Source organism: Numida meleagris, chromosome 3 (genome assembly GCF_002078875.1).
Source record: "Numida meleagris isolate 19003 breed g44 Domestic line chromosome 3, NumMel1.0, whole genome shotgun sequence".
Lineage (NCBI taxonomy): Eukaryota > Metazoa > Chordata > Aves > Galliformes > Numididae > Numida > Numida meleagris.
The window spans coordinates 30,379,784-30,404,470 of NC_034411.1; the positions used below are offsets into that span (position 1 = coordinate 30,379,784).

Sequence of the window (24,687 nt, forward strand, 5' to 3'; positions counted from 1 at the left end):
TCTGCCAGCACATACTTTATAAACAAATACTGCTTACTCTTTGGCCTCCCTTGCTTCCTGCAAGTATATGCTGACAGTGATACAGCAAATGCAACACAAACATTTAGTGGTGAGACCAATGTGGTGCTGGACTTCATGCTGTATACTTTGTGGAGCTGTGGCCACATGGTAACAAAGCCCTGGTTGGGAGCTCCTGGTGTTGCTGTTACACACACGAGCCCCAGAAAATAGCACTTTGGGTGGCTTCCTCACCTACTACCCAGCTCCCCAACAGCAGCAACTCCATCCACTCCCAGTGGATGTTCACTGAAGCCAAGGACAGAGACTCCAGCATCCCCCTACATCATTGGTTTTCAGCTTCTGGTGTATGGATCTCAGCAGCACATCAGTAGTTCCTCTGGGGTTGCCTTCTGGTCACCTCTTGAATATGTCTTTTCAGTACTTACGCTATTGCTCAAGGTCTGCCGGCAAAGTTTCTAACGGCCTGCTTCAGGTGGACTGTGCCAAAATATGTTCCTTAGGTGAGAATGACTACTTACAGAGGATCTTCATTGCACAAGCACCACTTTGGCTTTTGAGCACTGTTAAGCAGAGTTGTTCAGGCACATCACATCTGGCTTTGGTCAGTGTTTGAGCTATCTCCCCACTGGTCCCGTACATGCTCTGGATTTCAACACATTCCCCTCAATTTAAGTGACCAAAAGCTATCCTGTCAGTTTTGCACAGGTAGACACTTCCAGAAGCTCTGCATCTTTTTCAGCTCTCATCCCCTCTGTTTATCAGCAATCTCACCTCATCTTGGAGCTTCTTGTTTATCTCTGACGTTAATCCTCTTGTGCATAGGGGAGTATTAACACATTTGCCTTCACTCATGTCCTGTATCTGTCCTTTACCAGGCTTCGAAGGCTGGGCATTCTTATACACACCTGGCTTTTCTTCCTGAATGCAGAATCTCTCCTTCACAGAACCAGGTTTCTGAGCTAGTCTCTCAAGGTCACATTGACTGTTTCCTCCTCCTCACTTCTGCATGACAGGAATCTTTACTTTCTTACAGCAGAGCTCAAAATACACAGGAATTTCAACCACTGGGCACGATTGCAAGCCCTTACCTACACAGCACAATCAGCGCTTCCCACTAAAGAAACCCTTAGTGATGCATATCACCGAGAGATGGCAAGCAACATCTCACTTGTCAGAACTGCCTCCCCCTAGGGGTTGGCAGGACATCCTGCTGCATCAGCCCTTGGAGCATCCCCGCTCCTTGCTCCACAGCATGCAAGTTGCTCACTCAAAGGTTACTGGGGTAAGTTTCTTTCATTCCTCCCACTGCAAGCATTTGACAGCATGACACTGGACAGGCATGGAACTGGGGCAGTTCTCTTGGATGGTACTGCAGAGAAGCCCCATGCTCATGCATTGAACAGTTGCTCCAGAGACCCAAGAAACCCTGCATCAATTCAGGAACTGCAGCAGAAGAGTGCATGTGGCCTGCTTAGAGCAACATCCCTGGAAACACTTGGCAGCACTGAGAGAAAACCCTCCTTTGTTTGGCACGAACAGGGAAGGGCCACCGGCTCAGATCTCAACCAGCAGGAAACATATGGGAAGCAAAACCAGGAAACCTAGAGGGAAATCCCTTCCCTTGTGAATACAGCAGGGCTAACATCTGTATGGGCGAGAAGTCAGGATGCCGCATGAGTTGCTCCAGCAGGCACAAGTTCTCCATGCTGGTGGGAACATCTACTCCAACTTCTGTCACCTGCACCCTTCCTTCAACAAGCAAGGCTGATCCTTTTGTATGGCTCTTACAGAGACTGCGGCTCCAAGCATTTGCAGGCTGGGGATGGTCTCAACTTTCCCTCACCTTCCTTACTGCCTTGCTCGAGTAGCCTTGTGTGACAGAGTTGGTTACAAAGAATCTACAGCACAGGCAAGCCACAGAGGTCAGTGCAATCACAGCTCCGCAGCAGGCAGAGTTGAGCTCTCATCATGACTACACGCTGAGAAGGGATTCGGCAGCCAGAGCAAGAGGAGGAAAGAAGTCAGTTGTTCCTCAACAACAGCCAACATCAGCAAAGGGCTCTCACAGCAAGAGGTCTGTATGCAGCCAGCAAGCCAGGACAGCTAAGGAAGAACATCTAGGAACTAGCATCCTGCATCCACTGGGGAAAGAATGACAGGAGCTAGAGCTTCAGCAACAGCAGTACAGAGGAGGGACTGCACATAGGGCTGACACAGCATCTGGTACAACCACAAGCAGCAGGGTGACCTTGGCCATCACAGCATCCAACCTAGGAAACTGTGACGCTGAAAAAAAAAACACAAGGCTTTAAGGCACTTCATTCCCCCCTGTGTACCCAGTCCCAGCAGCTACCGACTTCCAATAGTGAAGACAAGTAAGTTGCCCAGTCTACGAGAGACCAATTTTGAGCTCCTGCTGGGAGCTGAATAAATAGAGAAGGTTGAAGAATGAGATGGATACTAAACACAGCTTTGAGACTCGCTGTCTCAGAGCACTTCTGCACACTGCTATGGATAGAAGACTGCTGGACCTCACTTGGTACATGGAAGATGCTGCAGCCCCTCTTCTACAAGATGCTTGCTCTGATGCTGCCAAAGAGATCTTCTCCAGAGACAGGGAACTGCTCCCAGATAAGCGGCATCTGCTGGGCAAAACAAAAGTGGAACACCTCTTTTTGGATTCTTCAGGTAGATCTGCCCTTCCTGAGCTGCTTGGGCAGAGGTCTGTGGCCAGGAGCTATGCACACAGACCAGGCTGGGGTCGCAGGGCCTGTGGCCAGCCACAAGTCCTTGAGAGATGCTGAGTGGGCTGTTCTTTTCCCTGGTGTCTCCACTCTCTAGCCTTGGTGAGAGCTGGGTTGTGCCTGGGACCACAAAGAACAAAGCGCTGGTTGGGCACTGGGCACAGAGATGAGGGTGGCCAGCCAAGCTGGAAAACACAGAAGTAGTACTTCAAGGCAAGCAGCCCGGCTCCCAGGCCCACAGATAAAGATAGGTGAGATCAAACAGCTGCTTAGACTTGAAGGAGGGCAAGCCTTGCTTAATCTAGAGCTCCACCTCAATGGTAGGATAAACAAAGAAACGGTACTTTAATTGGGTAAAGCCACTCTGAGTCATTGTTTACATGGAACACGGCTCCACAAAAGCAAGTATTAAACCTATGGAAGTCCAAGGACTTGCAGTCAGTAACATGGATTCTTCTTGGGCCTGTAGCCCTTGCTGGCACTTACTAAGAACACTGAAATCCCAACTTGACCTGAATGTCACACCTGCAGCAACACTGCACCTATCAGATGCTACACACCAAGGGCTGTCAGATGTGATGTTAGGAAGGGCTCTCTGGCCTAGGCGGGTCAGCATCACACAGGAGAACAAACACTGGGCATCTGCCAGGCCTGGGCGAAAGCAACACCATGACTCAAAGCAATGACCCTGACTTCCATGTAACAAAATCATTCCTAGCACAAGCTACAGGAGCAAACATCTGCTAAGAGTTTGAACCTTGATCCTTACGTGTCAGTGGGCACAATGACCCACTGCATGTTCTGTCCATATCTTCTTATTTCACCTTTCCCTCCTGAAGCACCCCCTCATGCTCTGTGCTTCCAATGACTGCTTCTAGTGTCAAGGGAATACAATGTGTCTGCAATGATGGCTGGGACTCAGATGCCCTGAGTTAGGAGGGGCAATACACCCAAATCAAAAGGGGCTAGTAGACCCCAAAGACCACTAGAGCACTTCCACAGTCAGCAAAACTATTCTTTGCTGGTTCACGTGCTGCAAACGGTGAACACACTGTTCCATGTCTTGTTTCTGGATCAGACAACATACCACAAGCACTACGCAGAATGACAAATCACCTGTTAGAGCTGCAGCTGAGGCCTCCAGTGCAACATGACAGAACAATTCCTCCAGAATTTTCCTTATAGGAAAAGACAGAACAATTCCTCCAGAATTTTCCTTATAGGAGCAAAGTTTGGCCTTCACAAACATATCACAGAAGCAGGAGTATAAAAGCAATTAATAGATTATAGCATTCAGAGATTGATTACTAATTAATCACCCAGATGATGTTGCTGCTTCTCCCAACACAAATCTAGCCTTGGCAGCTGTATGGGCTTAATGCTTGTTAAGATGTTTCTCCAAGGATCTTCACGCAAAAGAAATCACCCCTGCTCAGGAAAGCTCCCAAGTACATACTTATCTTGAAATGCTCTCACTGAAGTGCTTGAAACTTAAGCACATGGGTAAATTAAAGAGTCCGCTTAAAGAGGGACAGACTCAAGCACTGTGCACTGGTTCAAGCACCTGATGTTTTCCAGGACCACTCACTGACCCTTGGCTATGCATACTGGTTGTCAGCCCAGCCTCAGTTAAGCAACTTGGGGTTTAGCACTTGAGCCACAATTTCTTTGATAGCAAGAAATAAGGTCCAGTGGCACACTTTGCAGCAGCAACTGTCACACTCTGCCTTTGCATCCATACCCTGAGATGTCAAAGAGCTCTCCTTTGGTCACACTGGAGCCAGTCACCAACAAACTCATCCTCTGCCTCCTAAGCTTACCCTCCCATTTCCCCCCACAAGCAGAGCTGCCTCTCACAGGGTCCACACTGCCTAGGGTGGAAGAGGAATTTTTTTTTTTTTTTAAAATAAGTACAGTAGTTTGACAAGTGTCAACTCATAAAATGAAGGTTTGTTTTCACCATCTAAAAATCAACAAACATTCAAACCTCTTAGCTGTCTCATTTTCAAATACCAGAACACAACTGAACCGGTTGCCAGATTTCCTACATATCATCAGTGTTAGGGCTTATCAGGCCCTTGGCAAACACTACCACACACAACAAACACGGCCTTCATGTGTCCATTGCTGTATAGTGGGGTGTTTTGAAGAAAAAAGACACATCTAAGTATTTTGGAAAAAATAAACAACAAAAAAGCAATAAAACAAATCCATCAAACCTCATGCTGGGACAGACGATCTACAGATATGAAGTGCAGAGAGGAGCTTCCTTACCACGTGACAGAAGACAGGCTTCCTACCACTTAATTTCTAGAGCGTGGTGCAGAAAGACACATACTGCATGCTGGAGATAAGGTAGGAACCTTTCAAAGGTCAGCAAGTTGTTTTTGTTTTGTTTTTAAACCAGTGAAGAAATCACAGCATCACTGGCTCAGCTCACACACCAGTCAGTCTGCTTCTAGAGTGTCTTTTGCCTGGCTCTTCCAGTGCAGCCCAGCAGGTGAGAGTGGCCACCTTGATACTCCAGCACTGGGTTTACCTGTTTGAAACCAGCATCTGGATGTGGAAAAGTACAAGGATGCAGGAGGGCAGCACCTCCTCCAGCCTTCCTGCGCAGCCGCCCGCTGCCTGCCCATTTGTGCTGGAGGCCTGCTGCCACGATCTGGCCACAGCCCTGAAAGCAAGCAGGAAGGCTGGAGTTTCCCCCCGGCAGACTGCTCTCCTCTGATGCCACCTGACTGGCATCACAATCAAAGCCTCCAAGGAATCCCAAGTGTGGAAGTCAGGGCCACATCAGCCACAGGGACCGACAGTAGGGTGACCGGTCCTCTCACAGGGGGCAACAAAGGGACCAAGACAACACCGTCGGGCTCCACGTTGTGCAAACACCCTGAGGTTGACTCTCACTTTCTGTGGCTCATCAGAAATCCACAGCCCCTTCAATACAGACTTCAGTGTTTGCTCTGAAACGGCACACACGTGACACCTGTGTGAAAGGGCAGCAAACACAGAGTTCACCCGGTGCCTCAGGCTCTACCAGCGCCAGCCAAGCTCACAGCGGCCAGGCCCAGGTCCCACAGTGCCTGTGCTCAACAGCGGGCAGAACTCCTCCCAGTATAGCATCAGATGCCTATTTATAACATGCTGTTTACCAACACTGAGTGCTCTGGCGGTGGAAGCAGAGGACCAGATGAGTCAAGACAGCATGAGTGCTCTGGATCAGCTGAACATTCCTCCTGTTATGGGAAGATCAGGAGATCGTGGGAAGGTGACTTAGAGCTGGGTGCTTCAGGATGGCCGGTCACCTGCAGCTCCCTTACCAATGGCCATTGGACTCGAGGGGACACTCAGCACTTTATAATAACACACCTAAACTCTGGGCAGATCTTCCCGTGAAAGGAAGAGAATGCCGTTGATTAGATCCACCGCATGAGAGCAGGCCACCATCCTAGGCCCTGGAAGCATGGTACCAAAGAACAGATTTAGCACAGGGTCCCTGAAAGCCTCCTGACAGCTTGCATGATGTTCTTCCAGCAGCTCAGCAGCTGTTGTAACAGCTCAGGCAGGGGAGTTCAGGCAATGCCCATCTCCTGTGGAGGGACAGTGTCCCTGCCAGTTGGCAGGCCTCTGCCAAGCACACGGGAACACAGCTCCCAGCTGCCACCCCACTTCCCTCCCACAGGGTCACCCATCACATTGACTCATTGCCCCTGGGCAGGAAGCAAGGCCACCCTACTGTCTACAGTTGTGGAAAGAGACAAGCACAAGACAGTCTGGGCTCAAAGAGGGATTAAGAAGCCCAGGCCAACAGAACAATCTCTCCTGTTTGGGATACCATCCAGGAACTAGGCACCTGAACAACAAAAGGCAAGAAAAGAGTATCTCCCAGGGCTCCTAAAATTATGCAGACTTTCTGTGGTGTCCAATGCATACCCTGCCAGGCAGAGAGAAACAGACCCTGCAGTGATGTTACTGAGCCGAACACCCATATGGTGGCAGATCAGAGTCTTGAAGTCCATCCAGGCAGAACAACCAGTGCCAGCTCCTGGCTCCTCCTAAAGCCACCATCGCATTTTCCGTTCCTTCCTTCTGGCTGAGCCCATCTGTCCCTCTGTGCCAGGCTCATTTTTAGAACCTCATATTTTCCTGTCCTTCTTGGAGAAAGTTATTGACTTCCTGTTTTCAGACACTCAGCACACCTTCCATACCGCTAAACTAGTAATGGACCTCCTGGCTCCATTCCCCTTTGCCATTTCCTGGATCCATCTTCTATACCATTGCACTTACCAGCTTCAAACAGTTTGGAGAGGACGTGCACTTATATTAAGAGGCTTGGATCGATTTCTGAGCTTCCACTTCTCCTAACGGGCACAAGGAAGGTTTTCCAGTGGCCTCACCAGAAAGCCTCAGACACAGCTCAATTTATGTCCAATCATAGCTCGGAGTCCAGAGGCCTGGCTAGACCACACGATCAGTGACAGAACCACAGGACATCCTTAGATGTAGATCCTAGGGATTGCTGGCCATCTGCGGGACAAGAGTTCCTCCTAGGAGCTCTGCTCATCCTCACATCCCATGTCTTCAACAACGCTTCTGACTGCTGCCAAACCTTGTGCTTGCACCTGACATGCAGCATGAGGTGAAGGAGTGCATTACTGGGGAGCTGGGTCTCTACCACAGCAGGGGCTTGCTGAGGAAAACATACCCAGATACCTGTTGGCAAGCAGGCCTGTGCCCTGGCCCACCCGCTCCTCCCACCACCAGCACTCACAGACTCACCCTCATGATCACCATCCAGCTCATCTCCTCCCACCCACAGCCATCCCTGCTGCCTCAAGTCACAGGCAGGCTGCTGATACACTCCACACCTCATCTTCTGCCTGGCAGAGAGGAAAATTCCCGTGCAAGCCCTCCCAGGGAGACCAAATCATTAATTCACTGGAGCAGCTTGCTGCCTGCATATCCAGGAAAGCAGCAGCATGCACTATCAAGTTTTGCCATTGCTAGTTCAGTCTTCCATCCAAGATCAATGCCCAGGCTTGTCAGGACAGGGTACGTTCCCTGCTCTCAAGGGATGGGGTTGTGGTATGGATGCATGAGTTTGCTAGGTAGAGCCCCAGAAGCATCTCTTATTCACAAGTGACAACTTTTTTCTCAAAAAGTGAGAAAGAAGATATGAAATGCTTTTGTCCTGAGGGACTCTGAAATACACCCCGCACAAGGCTCCTGCAGGCAAAACGGGACATGAACACTCATGAATCTGTACTTGGGGAGACAGAGCAGGAATAACGAGGTCAGCCTTGGCACAGGGGTAGAAGGAGAGGGTGTTACCCCAAAACTCTGCCTGGGGCTACCAGAGCCAGCTCTGCAAAGAGGCAGTGCAACCAGCAGTGCAAGATGGCATCTAGGCAGCAACAACTCCAGGGATGCTCTGGAAGTCTGGGAAGCAATGATTGATAGGGGTGATTGGGCAGGCCAAAAACAGCCGGGGGGGAAAGATGGGGAGCAGAGGGATAGCAGGAAGGCACACTTTCTGTGAGCCAGATAGGCTCACTGCACTCTGTAACTTTTCAGGTGTTCCCAGTCCATGCACTCATTTATCCACAACGCATAGTCCAGCCTGCACCATTGCACAGATGGGCTACTTTACCTTCATGAAGAGGTCTAAAAATCCTTTTTCTCGCTCCAAAAGATGCAGTGCAAACAATACAGCATGCATGTCACAACACAAATAGCAAGTCTCCCTTATCTGAAACCTGCTTTTTTTTTTTTTTCCCCTATTTACCAGCCACATGCTTTTAGCACTTTTCATATCAAAAGACTGATCATTCTCACACATTTTGGAAACTCTCTCTAACTGGTCACTTCCACTGCTTCAACTGCCCGGTTCCCTTCTCTTCCCCATCTGTGCTTTCAGACCAGGCCAGCCCCAGACACCTTCCAGCACGGTCTCAGACACGGAGGCAAAGTCCCCAGCGATCAACAAGTCTGCACAGGGAAAAGTCTATTGATAGGGGTGCTGTTATACCGGCAAAACCGCTTCTAGGTGTTTTGAGGTGGTGGAAGAAACCACCTCAAGTGAGAAGCTGGAGCATTTTTGCCAAAATAATGTATCAGTAGAGCAACCAAAAGAGGCAATCCCACACCTCAAGCCAGCCAGAAGACCGTAGGTGTTTTGAAGGAGGCACCTAATGCACCTGCAGGCATGGCCCAGATGAAACATCACCACTACCAGAAATATTTTCATGCCCTCTTCCATTGCAGAGGTGCAGCCTGTGCACACCAGAAGAGAACTACAGCTGCTGCTCCATACATCTCTCCTGGAGCAACTCTGGCTGCAACACCAGGAATGCTCCCCAGAACAAACAAACGCCTACCGAGGTTATTTCCTGCACACCCAAATTCTGCTCTTATCCAAATGGATGAACACTTGAGAGAAAACACAAAAAGCAGCGACACACTGGGAGGGGGGGGGGGATTTCCCCCAGTGTGCATCAAAGCATTTCTTTCCCCTGACTTGCAGCAAGTCAAGAGCTATCTATTCATTAGCTTTGAAGTTCCCCTTCCCACAGATGAGAATAAAACATGAAGACATAAGAGTGTGAGATGCCGTGAGCGCTAGGCAGCGGGGATTTACACAGGATACATCCTCATCAGGCAAACTGGATCATCTTTATTTTTAACAGCATTACAGCGTCAGTGGGTGAAAGGGAAGTCGTGGATGTAGATAGATTTTAGCAAGCCATCTGCTGTAGCATCTCGCCCCATCTCCCTCTCAAGGTTTGTTCACTGGGCTACAACAGATATGTTGCCTCTCAGACTGGAAGCTGACTTAGTAAACCTCAATACAACAGCAGTCACAGGTGACAATGCCCAGGCCCACAGGCTGGCCAGGACCAGAGGCAAGGGTGATGTTTAGTTTTATTCATCCTTAACCCCAGTGGTGAGTTTAGGAGGTGGTATGTAGTCTCCCAGGTATCTGTTTGGCAAAGGAGCCAAGTGCCACAGGGGAAGGGATGCTGTCTATCACTCACAGAGATAGATGGGCTAGGGCAAGGAAAGGCAGGGAACAATTGTAGGGTCACATGCAAGAGAATGGGTGTAGGGCATCACCCTTTATTAGCTGAGCTCAGGCTAGTGCTTGCTTTCTGCTTTGGAGCTGCCTTCTCACAAGGAAAGGGCCAACACAGGCAACAAGGCAGGAGCAGCAAACTCAAAGCAGGGTGTTCTGGGAAAGTGGTAACAGGTTGCAAGGAAGGGTTGAAGACAGGGGCTCCAGCTGCCTATGGGGCCCTGGAGGTGATCACAGCCCAGTATTTTTCTTGCTATCCTTCACAGCCTGGCATCACTACCCTTTCAAACTAACGACACACAGTCATAAGACATGTTATGCTTATGTAGGATAACCAAGTCCCACCTTAATCTTTTCCTTGATTAGATAAACAGATTGATCTCCTTATGTTTCTCACCATAAAGATACATCTCCAGCCCTCAGATTATTTTGTAGCTTTCTTCTGCATTCTCTTCATTTTTTCAACATCCTTTTCTGAGCACAGACACTGGATTTAGATAGAGTATTTTAGTATCAGTCTCCCGAGCACTTCCTGCAGAAGTCATATTCCATAGCTACTCACTGCTTCCTCTACAGGTAACAAACATTTCACGTGAACTATAAATGCCCCTTCCACCCTGGTGAGATTGTTCACTTTGAGGCACAGCCAGCTATAATATGTCCATATTTAAGGACTATTTGCCAATTTGTTAAAAAAAGAAAAACAAACCAAAACAAAAAACGACTAAAACAAAACCCAAAACATACAAAAACACAGAAATCTTCAAGATAGCCTCTTCTGCTTCACCATCTCAATTGATGGTGACTCCACCATTACATGTAAGCTCCCTCACTACAGGTGAAATGAATTCCTGCCCCATCTTCAAAGACAGTCAACTACAGACTTCTAGTAGCACACTGATGTACATTCTTGAGGAAGCTCTCTTTTCCATCTTTTCTTCCTCAGGTTAACTCAGTCCTAGTTATTTGCATCCTTCTTCCCACACCGTACTTCTAAAGACCTCAATCACTTCTGTTGCATTTCTGGACACTGTTCTTGTTTGTGCACATCCTTCCAAGGATCTGAGCCTATTCCCTCAGTAATCCCTCATCTATGTCAGGGAGAGCAGTAATTATTTCCTGCACCTTAGAGGTGACACTCCCAACACAGCCTGGCACAAGGCTTGTGTTGCGTGTTCCTCTTCCCAAGCAAAGCACTAACTCATCCTACTCACAAATCCTGGTTACACCAACGTTTTCCCCAGCCCTGCCTCTGCCCTAGGCAGGGTCTCCTATCAGAGAGAAATGCTACCAACCCTGCACTTCAAATGCAGCTTTTCAACCAGCCGCACATCCAGCCGAGGGATGCTTCACATCTCCCACCCTTTTCCCATCTGTTTATGAGGCTGACACATGGGTCAGTGACACAGGCTAACTCAAGTCAGGATCTATCACATCCATCGCCCCCGCTCAGCCACTAGGCGAGCCATCCTTCAAGGCAAGGGAGCTGACTGATGTGATGCGGTATGTTCCAGAGAAAAACGCATTGGTGGCTTTTTAAATCAGCATATTCTCTTAGCACAACAGACACTAGCTGCTCACCTATTTATTCCAGTTTACTTAGACTATCTGACTGTAGTCCTATTCCTTCTCCCTATACACCAAGGTATCAAATTTTGATATCTCCCTCTGCTAGGCATTCTTTAGCATGGCTGCTCATCACACAAGAATTGCTCTAGCCTATTAAGTACTCAGGTGAATTTCATATGGCTTTGTCCACTTGGTCACATCTAATTGATGTAAATGGTCATCATCTGTTTTTACCTCACTTGTGCTTGGATTCACTTTTTAAAATTAACTCCTCTAAATCCCTCATCATCCCTGACCTTCTATACCAGGTGAAGATAGACTTCCTACTTACTGTCACCTTGCATTTGTTCTTCTCCACTCAGCCAGTTCTTTGCTTTGTCCAGCAGCACTGATCCTCCTGCTGCAGCCAGTCTTCACATGGTTTTGAGTCCAGCACAAATTCAGTTCCTTCCTCCAGATTCATAATGTCGCAACTCATGTCAAGTGAGCTGCCTTTCTATACCGAGTAACAACGAACCCCTGGGCAGTTACCGCAATGTAACAGGCACACAGTAATTTGTTCGCAGGTCTACGCCTCAAGTATAGAAAAGAGCCCAGCCAAACCAAATCACCAGCTTGCACACATTCACCCCGGGGAAGATGTCAGCCTCACCCACAACACCTGAGAGCCTCCAGAGCCCAGTGGTTCATGCAAAGGGAAGCTAGATGATATGCACACAGCTGAGCGATGCATCTCTTTTAAGACCTTCCCTAGACCCATGGAGCTAGATTTTTGGTTCAACAGCCTGGGTATTATCAAGTCAGATGCAGATACCCTCCACAACCTGTAGTACTACAAGAGTTTGCCTGACCTTCAAGCAGAAGACAGCAGATGCTGATGACTACTTCAAGCAGGAGATGAGGCCTGCAGCTATCTGGGTTTCCTCTAAGTAACAGATAGTACCAAGATTATCTCATTCCTTGGCTTTGAAGGGATCAGAGACAGAGCCTACTAACAGCCCCTATTTAATTAGTGAAAGCACCAAGTGCAAGCTAGAGCCCCACTGGCTGCCACCCAGAGCTGAGGCCTGCAAGGAATTTAGCAGGAGCACCTCCAGGGGAAGGGGCAGGAACACAGGTCAGAGTGGGACAGGAAAAACGGGGCACTGGAAGCTCACAGTGCCTTCTCCAGGCAGGGAAAAGGAGAGGCTCTTTGGTGGCTGCTGAGTTTTGGAGGCTGAGGAAATGCCTGCAGAAGACAGTGAGCACAGCCAGACATGAGCCCTGCCTGAAGCCATTGCCTCCCAGTACTGACAGGAGACTTAGCTTGGAAGATGCAGAAAGCTCTGCCAGCAGGATCCCTGCCTTGCCAGCCCCAAGCTGCTACAAATCTGGCCCTAGGAGAGCAGTGGTATCTTGGGGAGGCAGGGCAGGGAGATCAGCAGGCAGGCAGCATCAACATGCAGGAACAGTGGGGAGAATGAAAGCGTTTCCAGCACTGTTTAGCTATCACATGCACATAAAGAGAACCTAGCAAAAAGGAGCAAACACTGCAGAGACGCATGGAGGAAAACAGTCACATCTCACACTTAGCAAGGGAGACTCTGCTGCAGCTGATCTGTATCTGGAGCAGAGGGCAGACACTCAGCACCAGGCTGGGAGAACACAGAGCGAGGAGGCAGTGCCAACCACAGGCCTGCAGCCTCACAGAAAAGCCATTTTGCACTGCAAGCCTCTGCTTCACAGGCCTGGCACCAGCACCAAGAATCATGCTCTCTCTTGCATTATGTGTATACACACAATTAAAAGAAAATATCATTCCTGGATTTTTATTTACTTGTATTTATCAGGAATCCATCCGTCACAGCCAGAGCACGAAGTACCAGAGCAACCCAGCCAGCAGGCACACCCACAGGCCTGGGGTTGCAGGGGCCAGGAGCTGTGCCATACCAGCAGCACCAGGGGTCCCCACTGGAGCTCACAACGTGTCAGCATCTTTTTTTTTTTTTTTGGGGGTGGGGGAGGTGGGTCGGCACAAAAAAGAACCGTGATAACTTCTGCTTGCTTCCTGCCCACTCAGCTCCAGCAAGGCCCTGGGGAGCTGGGAGGAGCGGGAGGCACAGCTCCGACACCAGACAAAGGCGTTATGGCCTTCCTCTGACTCACGCAGCACCCCCACGGACAGGGCCCAGCCGCTCCCTTCCCTGCTGCCTCTGCCATCGGGCCAGACCCGGCACTGCATGGCTAGGTTGGGGCACGGCCCCTCCGTGTACCTTCCACGGGCTGGGCTGTCGAAGGGCAGCACAACACCCAGTGCCATGGGAAAAGGCTACTTCTGCTTGGTTGCCATGGGGATGGAGATGCAGCCCAGCACAGACAGGAAACGCAGACTCACCCGAGGGCAGGTGCCGATGGGAGGGGAGAGGGGTTTTAAATCCGAGAGGGAGGCGTGGCCCCTCTCCTTTGTTCCCACCCCCTGGAAAACAGCTGTTAATTAAAGAAGGCCTTAACAGATGTGGAAACAAGCTCATTTTACAAACATCCCCATTCTCACACTTCATCTCTGCATCAAAGAAGCCCCGGGGAAGCTGCAGCCCGCTCCCCAGCGAGTCCTACCATCATCCCTGCCTCCGTCACCAGAGCACAGCACCCGCTGATGCTTTGATATGCAAATCCGCCATCGGATCCCTAATCGCGCTGCCTGCAGGCAGCACAACACCCCACACCGGGGCCTCCTTTGGTCAGGAGCTGCGGGCAGCACCAGCCCCTCGCAGACCCCATGGCAAGGATGGGCACTGGTGGAAGGGATGCACACTGGGGTCAAAGCCACTATGCCAAGGGTGCAGGAGGCAGTGTGGGCAGCTGGCAGGGCCCCACTTGGTGCCCTTGGCTCACAGAAAACACAACTAGAAGACAAGAAGGATTGGCCATTGGTGCACAGACTTCTGCTGCAGGTCTCACACTCACAAGATGTTCTTCACATCCTTGTTCTTAGAAAGAACCACATCTTAATTTATTGCATAAACGTTTATCAGAAGAAAGCGTATTTCCAGCCCATTTTCTTGCTAGGAAACGTGACTGAGGATATTATGAAAGCCCAAGGAAGAAGAAAAAGCAGCACCCAGCTCGGCACCTTCCTTTTGCTGCCCCAATTTCTGACCTCGGGATGTTTCAGGACAGTGACACCACGCTCCAGTCAAAGGGGAAGAAACCGGAGCATCACAAGCCTCACAGCAATGCTCCCGGCAGGAAAACCGACACCCTCAGAACACACAGCAGCCTCAGTTCCTCCCAAGGTTACCGAACGGGTGGAAACAGAGCAAACCTAGGGCAATCAAGCACACCCCCGAGCCCAAGCAGAGCCTGTTCGCAGCCCCATCTCCCTCACGCTGGTCCCGCACCCAGGTGAGGGCTGCAGGAGGGCCCCAGCCCGTACGGACCGCTAAAGAGCCCGGCATGAAAAGGGCCCTCCCAGGCGGACGCCAGCTAATTGCAGTCATTAGGATCCACGTCCTTAAAACACGGCTATTTCTGGTGCACACAGAGCTCTCCCGCAGCCGGTTCCGAGCCCAGCGCTCGGCTCTGTGCACTCGGGAAGCACTGCGAACGCAAAAGGGCCGTGCAGCGGGGGGCTGGAAGGGGGCGCGGCCGCAACCCGGGGCTCGCGGAGCTTTGTCCCACGCACGGGCGGGGCACCCGCGGGGCCGTCCAGAAGGCACCGCAGCAGCGGGCAGCGAACACCCCGCGAGGCCAGGCGCACGGGGAGGGGACGAAGCGAACGGCCTCACGGTCCCAGCCTCGCTCTCCGCGCTCGGAACGGGGCCCGTCCCGGGCAGGCCGGAGCCCCGTCGCTCGCTGCTCGAACGCAGCACGGCGCGGCCGTGGGCTTCTCCCCGCTCCAAGATGGCAGCCCCCCGCCCCAGCCGGCCTCGCCGCCCCCCTTCCCTCACCCCTTCCCCGAGCCCTTCCCGCCAGCCGCACCACCCCCCGGCGATGCCGCACCGCTTACCCGGCGTCAGGCGCGGACGGGCTCCCGGGCTGCTGCCGCCCCGCCGGGCGCTGCGGTACCGCGCTGCGCTACGCCGCGACGGGAGGGAGCGAGCAACGCCGGCTCGGCTCGGGGCGGGGCGCGGCCTTGAGTGGGAGTGGCATCGGCAACTGCACAGCGGCGGGCAGGGCCTGCGGGCGGCGCGGTGCGCGTGCGTGCTGGCGGCGGGCGCGCGTGCGTGCTGGCGGCGGGCTGAGGGCCGCGGTGCCGCTGAGGTGCGCGGCGGGTGCGGGGGCGGTCGGTGGGCTCGGGAGGGAGGTGGGGTGCGCCGGGGAGCAGCCGGCGTCCGGGGGTGACTGTGCGGGAGCGGCTGTCCTGTTGCCGTCGGTGCTGGAGGCCGCTGATCCTTAGGCCTTCCGGGCAGGCCTGGCTGCGGCCTGCGGGCGGCCTTGTGCGGATGCCGCTCGCGCCGACCCTGAGGGCCTGGGAGGAGGGAAGCGCAGAGGCTGCTCTGGCGCTTGCACGCGGCCGCTGTCTTCCCCCAGAGCACTTTCTTTGTTTCAGGATTCTTTCGGGCCTGTGCTGCCGGGATTACGCTCGTGTGGGTATGAGTAGTCACATGGCACGGTCGAAGTGGGATTCCTGTGCCCTGACAAGCGCAGCGTGGGGCAACTGACAGGTGTTGCTGTGTGGCACGGGGACTCGGGAAGTGTGCGCACAGCCTGGGCCCTGCTGGTTACCCGCCAAAAAATTCCTTTGGAGGAACTCCCTTCCTTTTGAAGGGAGCCCCTATCTTTCATCTTTCTGTGGACATCTGACCTAGGTCAGTGGTTCCTGACTATTTTTTTTTTTTAATGGTTGAGCCACTGCACCCCACCTTCTCCTTCTTGCCTGACTCCTTCTCCCTGCCATAACACTTCAGTGCTTTCTGGTCGGTGATTGCATCTTGCTGGCTGGGACTTGGTTACCCAGGTTAGGGCTGGAAACAGGATGTGGGCTTGTGGCTTGCTGTCTGTGGTCCTGTTCTGAGACCTCAGTGCTTCTAGAAGTAGTAGATGCAACCGAGAGGAGGTAGTAGCAATGAGTTAGGGGACTGCAGGTGGTTCTCTCAATTTGCGTGTGACTCCAAAAGACCCTAACAAGGAGGGGTTGTGCCTCCATCCCCACAGACCACATCAGTGCTTCTGGGTTTGGATACCTACTCTGCCACCCCTTTCCTTTGACCTTAGGAAATTCTCTCTGTAGCTTGATTTCCTACAGGTACGCTGGAAACAATCCATTATTCCGTTATTTTAGTACAGCACTGTGAATATGAACGTACATAATGGATTACTGTGCTTGGATACTGGAACAGGAATAAGTACCTTAGAGCTGGGACTTCTCAATATTAAAAATACTTAAAATAGGTTTTCCATTAAAAGGATTGAGCTCTTTTTATTTGCTTTTCCTGATTGTGCAAATGAGGTTAGCGTGTTTCACTGGAGAACTGTTAACAGATGTACCTGCAATGAGTCGCTCTTGGTAACTTGGATCAATAAATATCCTGTTTAATAGCTAATCCTATTCATAAACAGAATTCATGAGGACTTAATTCCTCTTTGTGAATTTGGCCTTTCTGCCTGTCATTAGTGCAAAACCATTTATGTCTTGGTAATGGATATCTTGTGTATTTTTAACGCAGCCAAGCCCTTAATCACATCACTTCCTTTACGAGGAGGGCCGTGAATGGATCAAGCCCCACAGCTCTCTGCTGCCTCTTGCAGCGCACCCTGGCAGACATTCCGTAAATAAACCCGCAGTGCCCGAGTAGGGGTTTAGGTATTTGCATTGCGCGTATTGTCTTGGACTTATTTCCTGCATTTTAAGGATGGATGACAGATGCAGTTCAAATCTTTGTGGTGCCCAGAGCATGTCTTTTTTCATCTCTTAGAATGCTGGCCCCCACTATTAGATGGTTCAGATCACTGCTGTTAAGGATATTTTTTTCCTGTTTCATTTTGTATTTTGACAGCAGCTTTTGGTTGCTTGGCCTCAGGACTTACTTTGCACATCCGCTAATTCTCCCTGTGGCCTGTTTGTTTGTGTGGGTGAGTTACTAGCAGAAATAGAAACAAGTGAATGATTGTGGAACTACAGGTCTTCACGGGGCAACAGGGAGCAAACGTCATTTCCGACTTCTCATTAAAAAGGAAAGTAGGAAAGTGATACTGGATTGCTAGCTAATAGCACTATTTAAAAGTACTTTTATTCTAGGATGCAGGTGAGGTAAGAATGACATCTTGACTGGATTTTAGGCTGTACACCATTGATTAAAAACTTGGTCAGAGCCATTTCACTGTTCCACTGAGTGTTCAGGCAAAGATGTTTTTAGTGCTCCCATGACTATATTAGTAGAGCAGATTCATACTGAGTGTTGTGAAATGCACCTGTGCGTTTTGCTGGAATGGAAGAGATTCTTGTCGGAATCTCTTGAGGTGCTCTCCCAGTGTAAGTCTGTGTTGCCAGTGAAAGGAGATGTGCCAGTGTTCTGCCACATCTTCTTGCTCTAGCATTCATGCGGCTGCATGACGAACTGGAGACTGACAAGGCTGCAAACAGTACTGACTGACATGAATGGTGGAGCCAGCGTAAGGGAAGTGATGGAAATGTGTGTTGCGGGGACACAGGACTCCTTTGTTAGTACTGTGTGCCCTGATGTGGGCTTAAAGCGCGTATGTAATTCTGCCTTCCTTATCTGGAGGATGTCCTTGCTTCGTATCAGCTCCCTGAGGTGGTCTACTCGTGTGTTTGCATGCGTTTTACGAAACTGTTGTATGCGGCCTGCTTCTCTTATCTGGGATGAAATTTTACAGAATTCCTCCGTTCAAAAACCACTTTAGCCTGCAGTAAATATAAATCACTTCTTTAATCTTCTGGGAAAATGGTGAATGTAGTAGGTTTAATATGGCACTTGAAAATGGTGCAGTGGGTAAATAACTTCCAGAAGTCTGAAAGTGATGAAGAGTCCCTTTGTGGTGTGATTTTTTGAACTTGATGTCAGTCTATTGCATTGGATGTGGTAATGCTGAAGGGCCCTTGAGATGGGAAGGGAGTGTTTGCCATAGCGGGTTATTGCGTGTTCAGACTGACTCAGTGAAGTAGAAATTGGGTCACCCCAATGGGTATTTGATTAGCTGACTCCTCCCCCTTTTCTGAATCTGAACTCGATCTGAAGTCTGCGTGAATTTTTAACTGGTTTGTGGAAGTGGGGAGAAGCCAAGTGCCTCTAAGATATGGATTTCAAGAAGTTGAGTCTCTCCAATCATGAGATAGAGCCACTGCTAGAACTGAGGTGCTGTTTAATACTACTCTTGCCTAGCATGAGCAACTTTGAAGTTAATCCTCTTTGAGTAGGAAAATGGACTAGATGACCTCCAGAAGTCCCCTCCAAGATAATTCCTTGATCAGAAGCATATTAGTGGCTAAATGCAAAGCAGCAGTGTTGTTTTCCCTGTCTGGGCTACGGCAGAGTGCACTCCTCCACCAGCTGGGCAATACCAACAGCAGACTTCCTTGGAGATCCTGCACATTTGCTCGTGCTTGGTGGTTACGGGGATGCTCTTGCCATATGACTGAGCAGTGAAGTTGGATAAGAGACCACAATCAGAGATTGACCTTTGGGGCCCCAAGCATGTGCTAAGCGCAGCCTTCTTCAGAAGGTGTGAGACAACATCAGCACTGGAAAGGAGAGGGCTTTCATCTGTGTAATAGTGTTCTGCCTTTGGCATCAGCTCTGAGCTCTTGTGCGGCAGTGAATGACTTCTCTGCCCTTTCGAGTTTAGTTTGGTCTTAGCTCCTCCACAGAGGGCAAAACGAAGGGCAGAGGAGATCAGGTGCCCGTTCCCAGCCACAGAGGGACTAAGGTAGAACTGGGCCAGGTGGAGAAGTGCTGGAACCAGACCCAAAGGGTCGGCTGTTCCTTTCTGGAAGGGAAGCTGGCTTGTTCCAAGAACTAGGGGTATGATTCATTGTCCAGAAACCCACTTGCACCCTTCCTTGCGTGCTGGGCTTTGTGCCACGGAAGCATTCTTCCCTCTGCCCTGCCCTTGCTCATTGGAAATATTCTGTTTACTCAATTCCGAACAGGATGCTGCATTCCAAGTAATCAATCATTCAAAGTTTCTTAGTTTATGACACATCTTAATATACTGAGGAATAATTCCTAGCAGCAAAGGGATACTGAGTCATGTGGAAAAATAAACAGTCCTTGGACACTTTAAACTGTTGATGCTTCACTTGGTAGTTCTGTAACTTCAAACCTTCACTGCTGCCACAGGGTAGAAACAAGCGGTGACTCCTCCCAAGACTAGGTAGTGAGCTCAGGGTTTAGGCAGCACTTTGGGGCTCTGACACGCGGCCTTGAGCATGCTGAGCTGGTTGCGGTGTTGCTGTCCCTCCGACAGTGGGCAGAGCATGTTCCTGTGCCTGCCCTGCAGCCCAAGCTCGGGAGCCAGCAGGATTCTCTGTCAGCCTGGTGGTGGAGGCGATGGTGGGCTCCCCAGAACGCACCTCTCAGAGCCAGTAGAGAGGCCAACTCACCACTGCTGCTAGTTTAGGTCTTCTGGAGGGCTCTGAGGCCTTAGTGTGCTGCTGGAGGATTTAAGAGCATTCTTACTAGCTGGGTTTGAGTTTTGCACTGGGAAACAATACAGCCGAGTGCAGAACAGGACACGGGCTGTCCTCCCTGCTGGCACAGGGTGTAGGATTACAGCAAGGGAGCTAAGCTGGAGTTGTGTAGCAATCCTAGCAGCAAGGCCAGGTAATCAGGCCTTGATAGCCAGCAACGCTGTAAATACTGCAGGGCCTTGTTATTGTTAGGCTTGCACATTTAGGTGAGGCACTGTTGCAAAAATACAGCCTCTCTGGGGTCTTGTTTTGGAGAGGGAGTGGTACAGGTGAGCTCTGAACGGATACCCCGAGTCATCTGGAGACTTCATCTTCTGCCCAACAGAAATGTGGGTTTGTTATCAACGCTTACATTTAGTCGATTATAGCTGTTATCTGTTCCAAACCTGCCTGGCTGATGGCTGAGATGGTTTGTCACATATTGGAGAATGCGTGCTTCGCTCAAGGAGTGCTGCTGCAGAATTGCTGTGGTGCATATTCCCAGTACTTCTCATCCTGTTGTCAGCGATGCTTGGTCTCTAGGACAGTTGTGAATCCTAAAACATGCGCACGTCCCCAGGTAAGCAAGCACTGGGGGGGAAAGAATAAAGAGAAAGTGAAAAATTAGTCTGCCTTCTATATTCTTATCAACACCAGCAACCAGAGATAAGTGGTCCGTATATTTTTAGTGTTTAGACAGGAGAGAAGCGGGGCAAATGTTGGGTATGCTGCCAAGGTCTAGGTGAACATTGTCACACAACAAGCTGCAGTCAGAGAGAAAGTCTTAGCTCTATGTGAGCTGGCCTGAAACAGGATGGCATCGGGATCCTTGCTGCTTCCTCCTCTTGCTTAAATTGCTGCCGTAGCTGCTTGGGTCATTGTTCCTAACCCATGTCTGGCAAAGTGAGCTGGGATCAGATAAGCTGTTGTGACTGACTCTGCAGGCTGGTCCTGATCAGTCTGACAGAATGGGGTTAGGGAACAACTAGGGGTGCAGTTAGGGAAGAGGGTGTGGTCAGCTCAGAGGTTCGCCTTGTAACCTGCTTCTGCTGAAGTCAGGGTAGTGTTTCGGTTGGCGCTGAGCAAACACTGTGAGGGCATGGGAAGCTCTTCCTTTGAGCAGCTGTAACAAACCAAGATTGGTAGGGGTGAGATGCTGGGCTCCAAACAATGCTCAACAGCTTGTATATGCACAAGGGGCACTTCCTCATTGGTGGTTGAGCTGTCTAGCACTTTGTTTCTTGATGCTTTGATGCTAGGCTGCAGAGTATCTCTGGCTTTTCGCCTGGTCTTGTAGGTAACATTGGTACCTACAAGATGGTACATTGGTACCTTTTACTGGTCACTCTAGTCTCTAAATTAGAAACTCTTCACATCCCAAATTCTCAAACCTGTTTGTTGTTACATGGTTCACAGTGCACAGCGGGGCCTTTAACCTTGTGCACAGAAGACTGCAGTGCAGGGATACTTGAACTCAGCTTTATAGTATAAGCATCTGAATTATATTCTCTACTGAATTCAGGCAGGGGCTCTTGCTGTGCTTTGTAGCATGCTGGAGGTGCTGTTAGAACTCTGTATGCTGTGGATTACAAATGTCTAAAGAGTTGTGGAGACTCTAGTGTGTGATTGCCATAGAAAAAGGAAGTGAAAAAAAATTCTGTACTATGCCTAGAGTTCATAATTCTCTTATTTCTTATGCAGGGAGGCTTACCAGAATCCAAATGGCTCTCTTGCACAGGCGGTTGGGATTTTCCTTAACGCATCTGAGCAGCACAATCATCCAGCGACACTTCAGGTGATTTTCAAATCCTGCTTTTGGATTTATGTTTTTGGTTGAAAGAGATGCTATTAAGTAAAGCAAGCATAAGATATAGTATTTCTAATAAGTATAAATATATAATTAAAAAAAAATCATTGATGTCTCTTTGCAGGTGGTAAAGTGAACCCAAACAGGTGCAGGTTCCTGGCAGTTAGAACATGATCTAAACTAAGACATTCCATGTTCCCTGAACTTTTCCATTTGAGTTTTAACATGAGCTCCTTGCTCATCCATGTGAGTCTCCTGCCAGTTTTGTGTGATTTCCTACTCTTAGGGATGCACTGATCTTGAGCTTGGAGGAAGTGGTGCTTGAATGTTAACCAACTCTCTTGGACCCCCTTACCTTCCAAAGCTCTAACCCACGGAATACCTCCAGCTAGATCCTTGCAGAGGTCAGAGTTGGCACTCCTGAAGACCAGGGTTAGAATCCTGGTTATTGCCCTGTTGTTTCCATATAAGATCCTGAGCACTGTCTCATGGTCTCTGCAGCCAAAGCTGACCTCAGCCGTCACGTCCCGAACCTTCCTTGTTTGTAAGAACAAGTCCAGCAGCACACCTCTTCTTGTTGGTTCCTCCACCACGTATTTAAAGGATATGTGCTGACAGTGAGAGGGAGGTGAAGACCCTGAGGTGAGCAGTGCTGTTGCTGGAAGACAAATCAGCAATCTTAACTGGGAAATCATTCCTGTGTGATGAGCCTGCTTTTGGATGTGGGGGGCTTCTGCCTCGAGACTGTGTCAGAAATGAGAAGAAAAGCCCACCTTTGCAGTTTTCTTATCTAGCAGTAACCAAGCAGTCACACATTTGTAGTTGTCAGTTTGCCGCTGCTGCTTTCTAGACTTTGTCCAGCCTAGATTTCCCTTTCTCCTTCCTGAGACAATACTCTTCCTTTCCAGCTTCTGCTGTTCTGCCTTCTCTGTTGTGCAACCATAACTTGGCAGGCAGAGGATGGAGTGTGATAAAAGAGCCATTCCTGAAAGGGAAGTTAAAACATTTCTCAGTGTATCCCTGCTGCTCCCAAGTGTATCAAAGTCAGATCTACCAATTTACAACTGTGCAGTATATCCCTGTTATTTCTTACTCCTGATAATCCCACAGTGCAAGCAGATACAGAAGATAATGCTTCTCTCTGGATTCCTCCCACGTGGGGAAGGTGATATTCTGTTAGATTCTAATTGGCAGCAGCTTAGCACAGCTGTAGCAGGACCTCGGAGGTTTCACTGAGAGCAGAATACAGTTGGTGAGAGCACCTCGTGCACTTCACTGGAAAGGAGATTTGTCAGAAAATTGCTGGGGACTGTGTACAAGATCGAAAGAGCCTGACTTGAGTTTTAGCTTCCTGTCAGCTGTTTGTGGGAGAAGCAAGCACATTTTTTTTGCTTGTAAATGGAATTTGAACTGAATCATCCACAGTTGCTTAAAAAAAAAAAAAAAAGAAAAAAAGAAGGCAGTAAACGTAAGCCACTCTTCACGCCATCTTTTAGTCGTGTTTCAGAGTAGAACGGTTGTCTTATGTTTGACATTTACTGAAGAGTGTGCAAAGCTCAAAGTAGCATCTGGCTTTCAAAGAACACATTGAATGCAATGAATGTGTCATCCGTATGGTATGGATTTGTTGCTGGCGCCTTCTGAGTGGTTTTGTAGTGACAAGATCCTGTGTTGGTTTTGCCCTTGCTCCCCAAGGATTACTCGGGGAGATCTGTCTCTCATCTTTCCTGTCTTTTGCCAGTGTCAGTGGAGCATGCCGAGCAATACAGAAACTTACTCGCGTGCGAGTGGTGGACAACAGTGCCTTGGGAAACGCGCCATACCACCGGCCACCAAAGTGTATCCACGTGTATAACAAGACTGGAGTTGGCAAAGTAGGAGATAAGATCCTTCTGGCTATCAAAGGAGAAAAGAAGAAGGCTTTGATTGTAGGACACAAGATGCCTGGTCCTCACATGACACCTAGGTTTGATTCTAACAATGTGGTACTCATAGAAGACAATGGAAATCCATTAGGAACTAGGATAAAAACACCCATACCTTATATCCTGCGGCAGAGAGAAGGAGAGTTCTCCAAAGTATTGGCCATTGCCCGCAATTTTGTATGAGAGCTAAGAAAGATTTCTGGCACTCCTGTTCATATTCTTTCCTACAGTAGCTATTCCTTGGTCCTTTTCTTGAAAAAGGTGAAACATGAAGAAGTTGAGGTTCATTAAGAGTCTCTCTTCCTGTTTATGAAATACAAACAGCTACTTTCAATACTGAAATGCCTTGTTTTTCTTCAGAAGAGAAAACAGCATGTTTGGGAAGTGCTCCTTTACTCATAGTGCTCTGCTGGTGTTACTTTGATCTCCAGTTATTAAAGTAAGAACGTGAAAATCCTTACTGTTTTGTACTGCTTATGCTCTGTTTTCCCTATTTCTACCATTCAGAGTTCTGCTCGAGCAAGACACAAGGCCCAGTCCCTGGCCAAGTGGTTTCTGGGGTGTACAGAATGGATTCGCTTATAATAAAGTAGGAGAGATGAGAGCAGTATAATGAATTATTGGTGCCTTCAAAAAAAGGGTTAGTTTCCACATTTTTGCCTCAGAAATAAGACTTTAGGAGTGAGTGGAATTGGGAAAGCCTGTTGGCCTACAACTTTGGTGGTGTGTGGTTAAATGAGATATGGCAGAGCTGGGAAGGGAAGGAGAGCGTGGTAGGTTTGAGCCTATGCTCTCCACCTGATCAACCTCAGGAAATTAACTTCTATTCTCTGGACAGTACAAGGGCTGGGTTCAGACTGAAAGTTCGACAGGAAGAAACGTTCTTCCAGACAGCTTTTTGAGACTGCATCAGAGAACCTAGGTTTGTCCATTATCTA

General features: G+C 49.4%; 2 protein-coding genes across 3 annotated transcripts in view; one reads left to right on the top strand and one right to left on the bottom strand.

The window, feature by feature from the left end:
• The window catches only part of TMEM63B (transmembrane protein 63B), a 38,809-nt gene extending 23,267 nt beyond the window's left edge, over window positions 1-15,542 (bottom strand). For both annotated transcript variants that reach the window (XM_021389639.1, XM_021389638.1), the window contains exon 1: window positions 15,395-15,542. The gene's annotated coding sequence lies outside the window, so the exon portion shown is untranslated. The remainder of the gene's footprint in view (window positions 1-15,394) is intronic.
• Window positions 15,713-24,209, top strand: MRPL14 (mitochondrial ribosomal protein L14). The gene is made up of 3 exons (XM_021389641.1): window positions 15,713-20,597; window positions 21,719-21,812; window positions 23,566-24,209. The coding sequence occupies exons 1-3, from the start codon at window positions 20,582-20,584 to the stop codon at window positions 23,930-23,932; spliced, it is 477 nt and encodes a 158-aa protein (XP_021245316.1). The 5' UTR covers window positions 15,713-20,581; the 3' UTR covers window positions 23,933-24,209.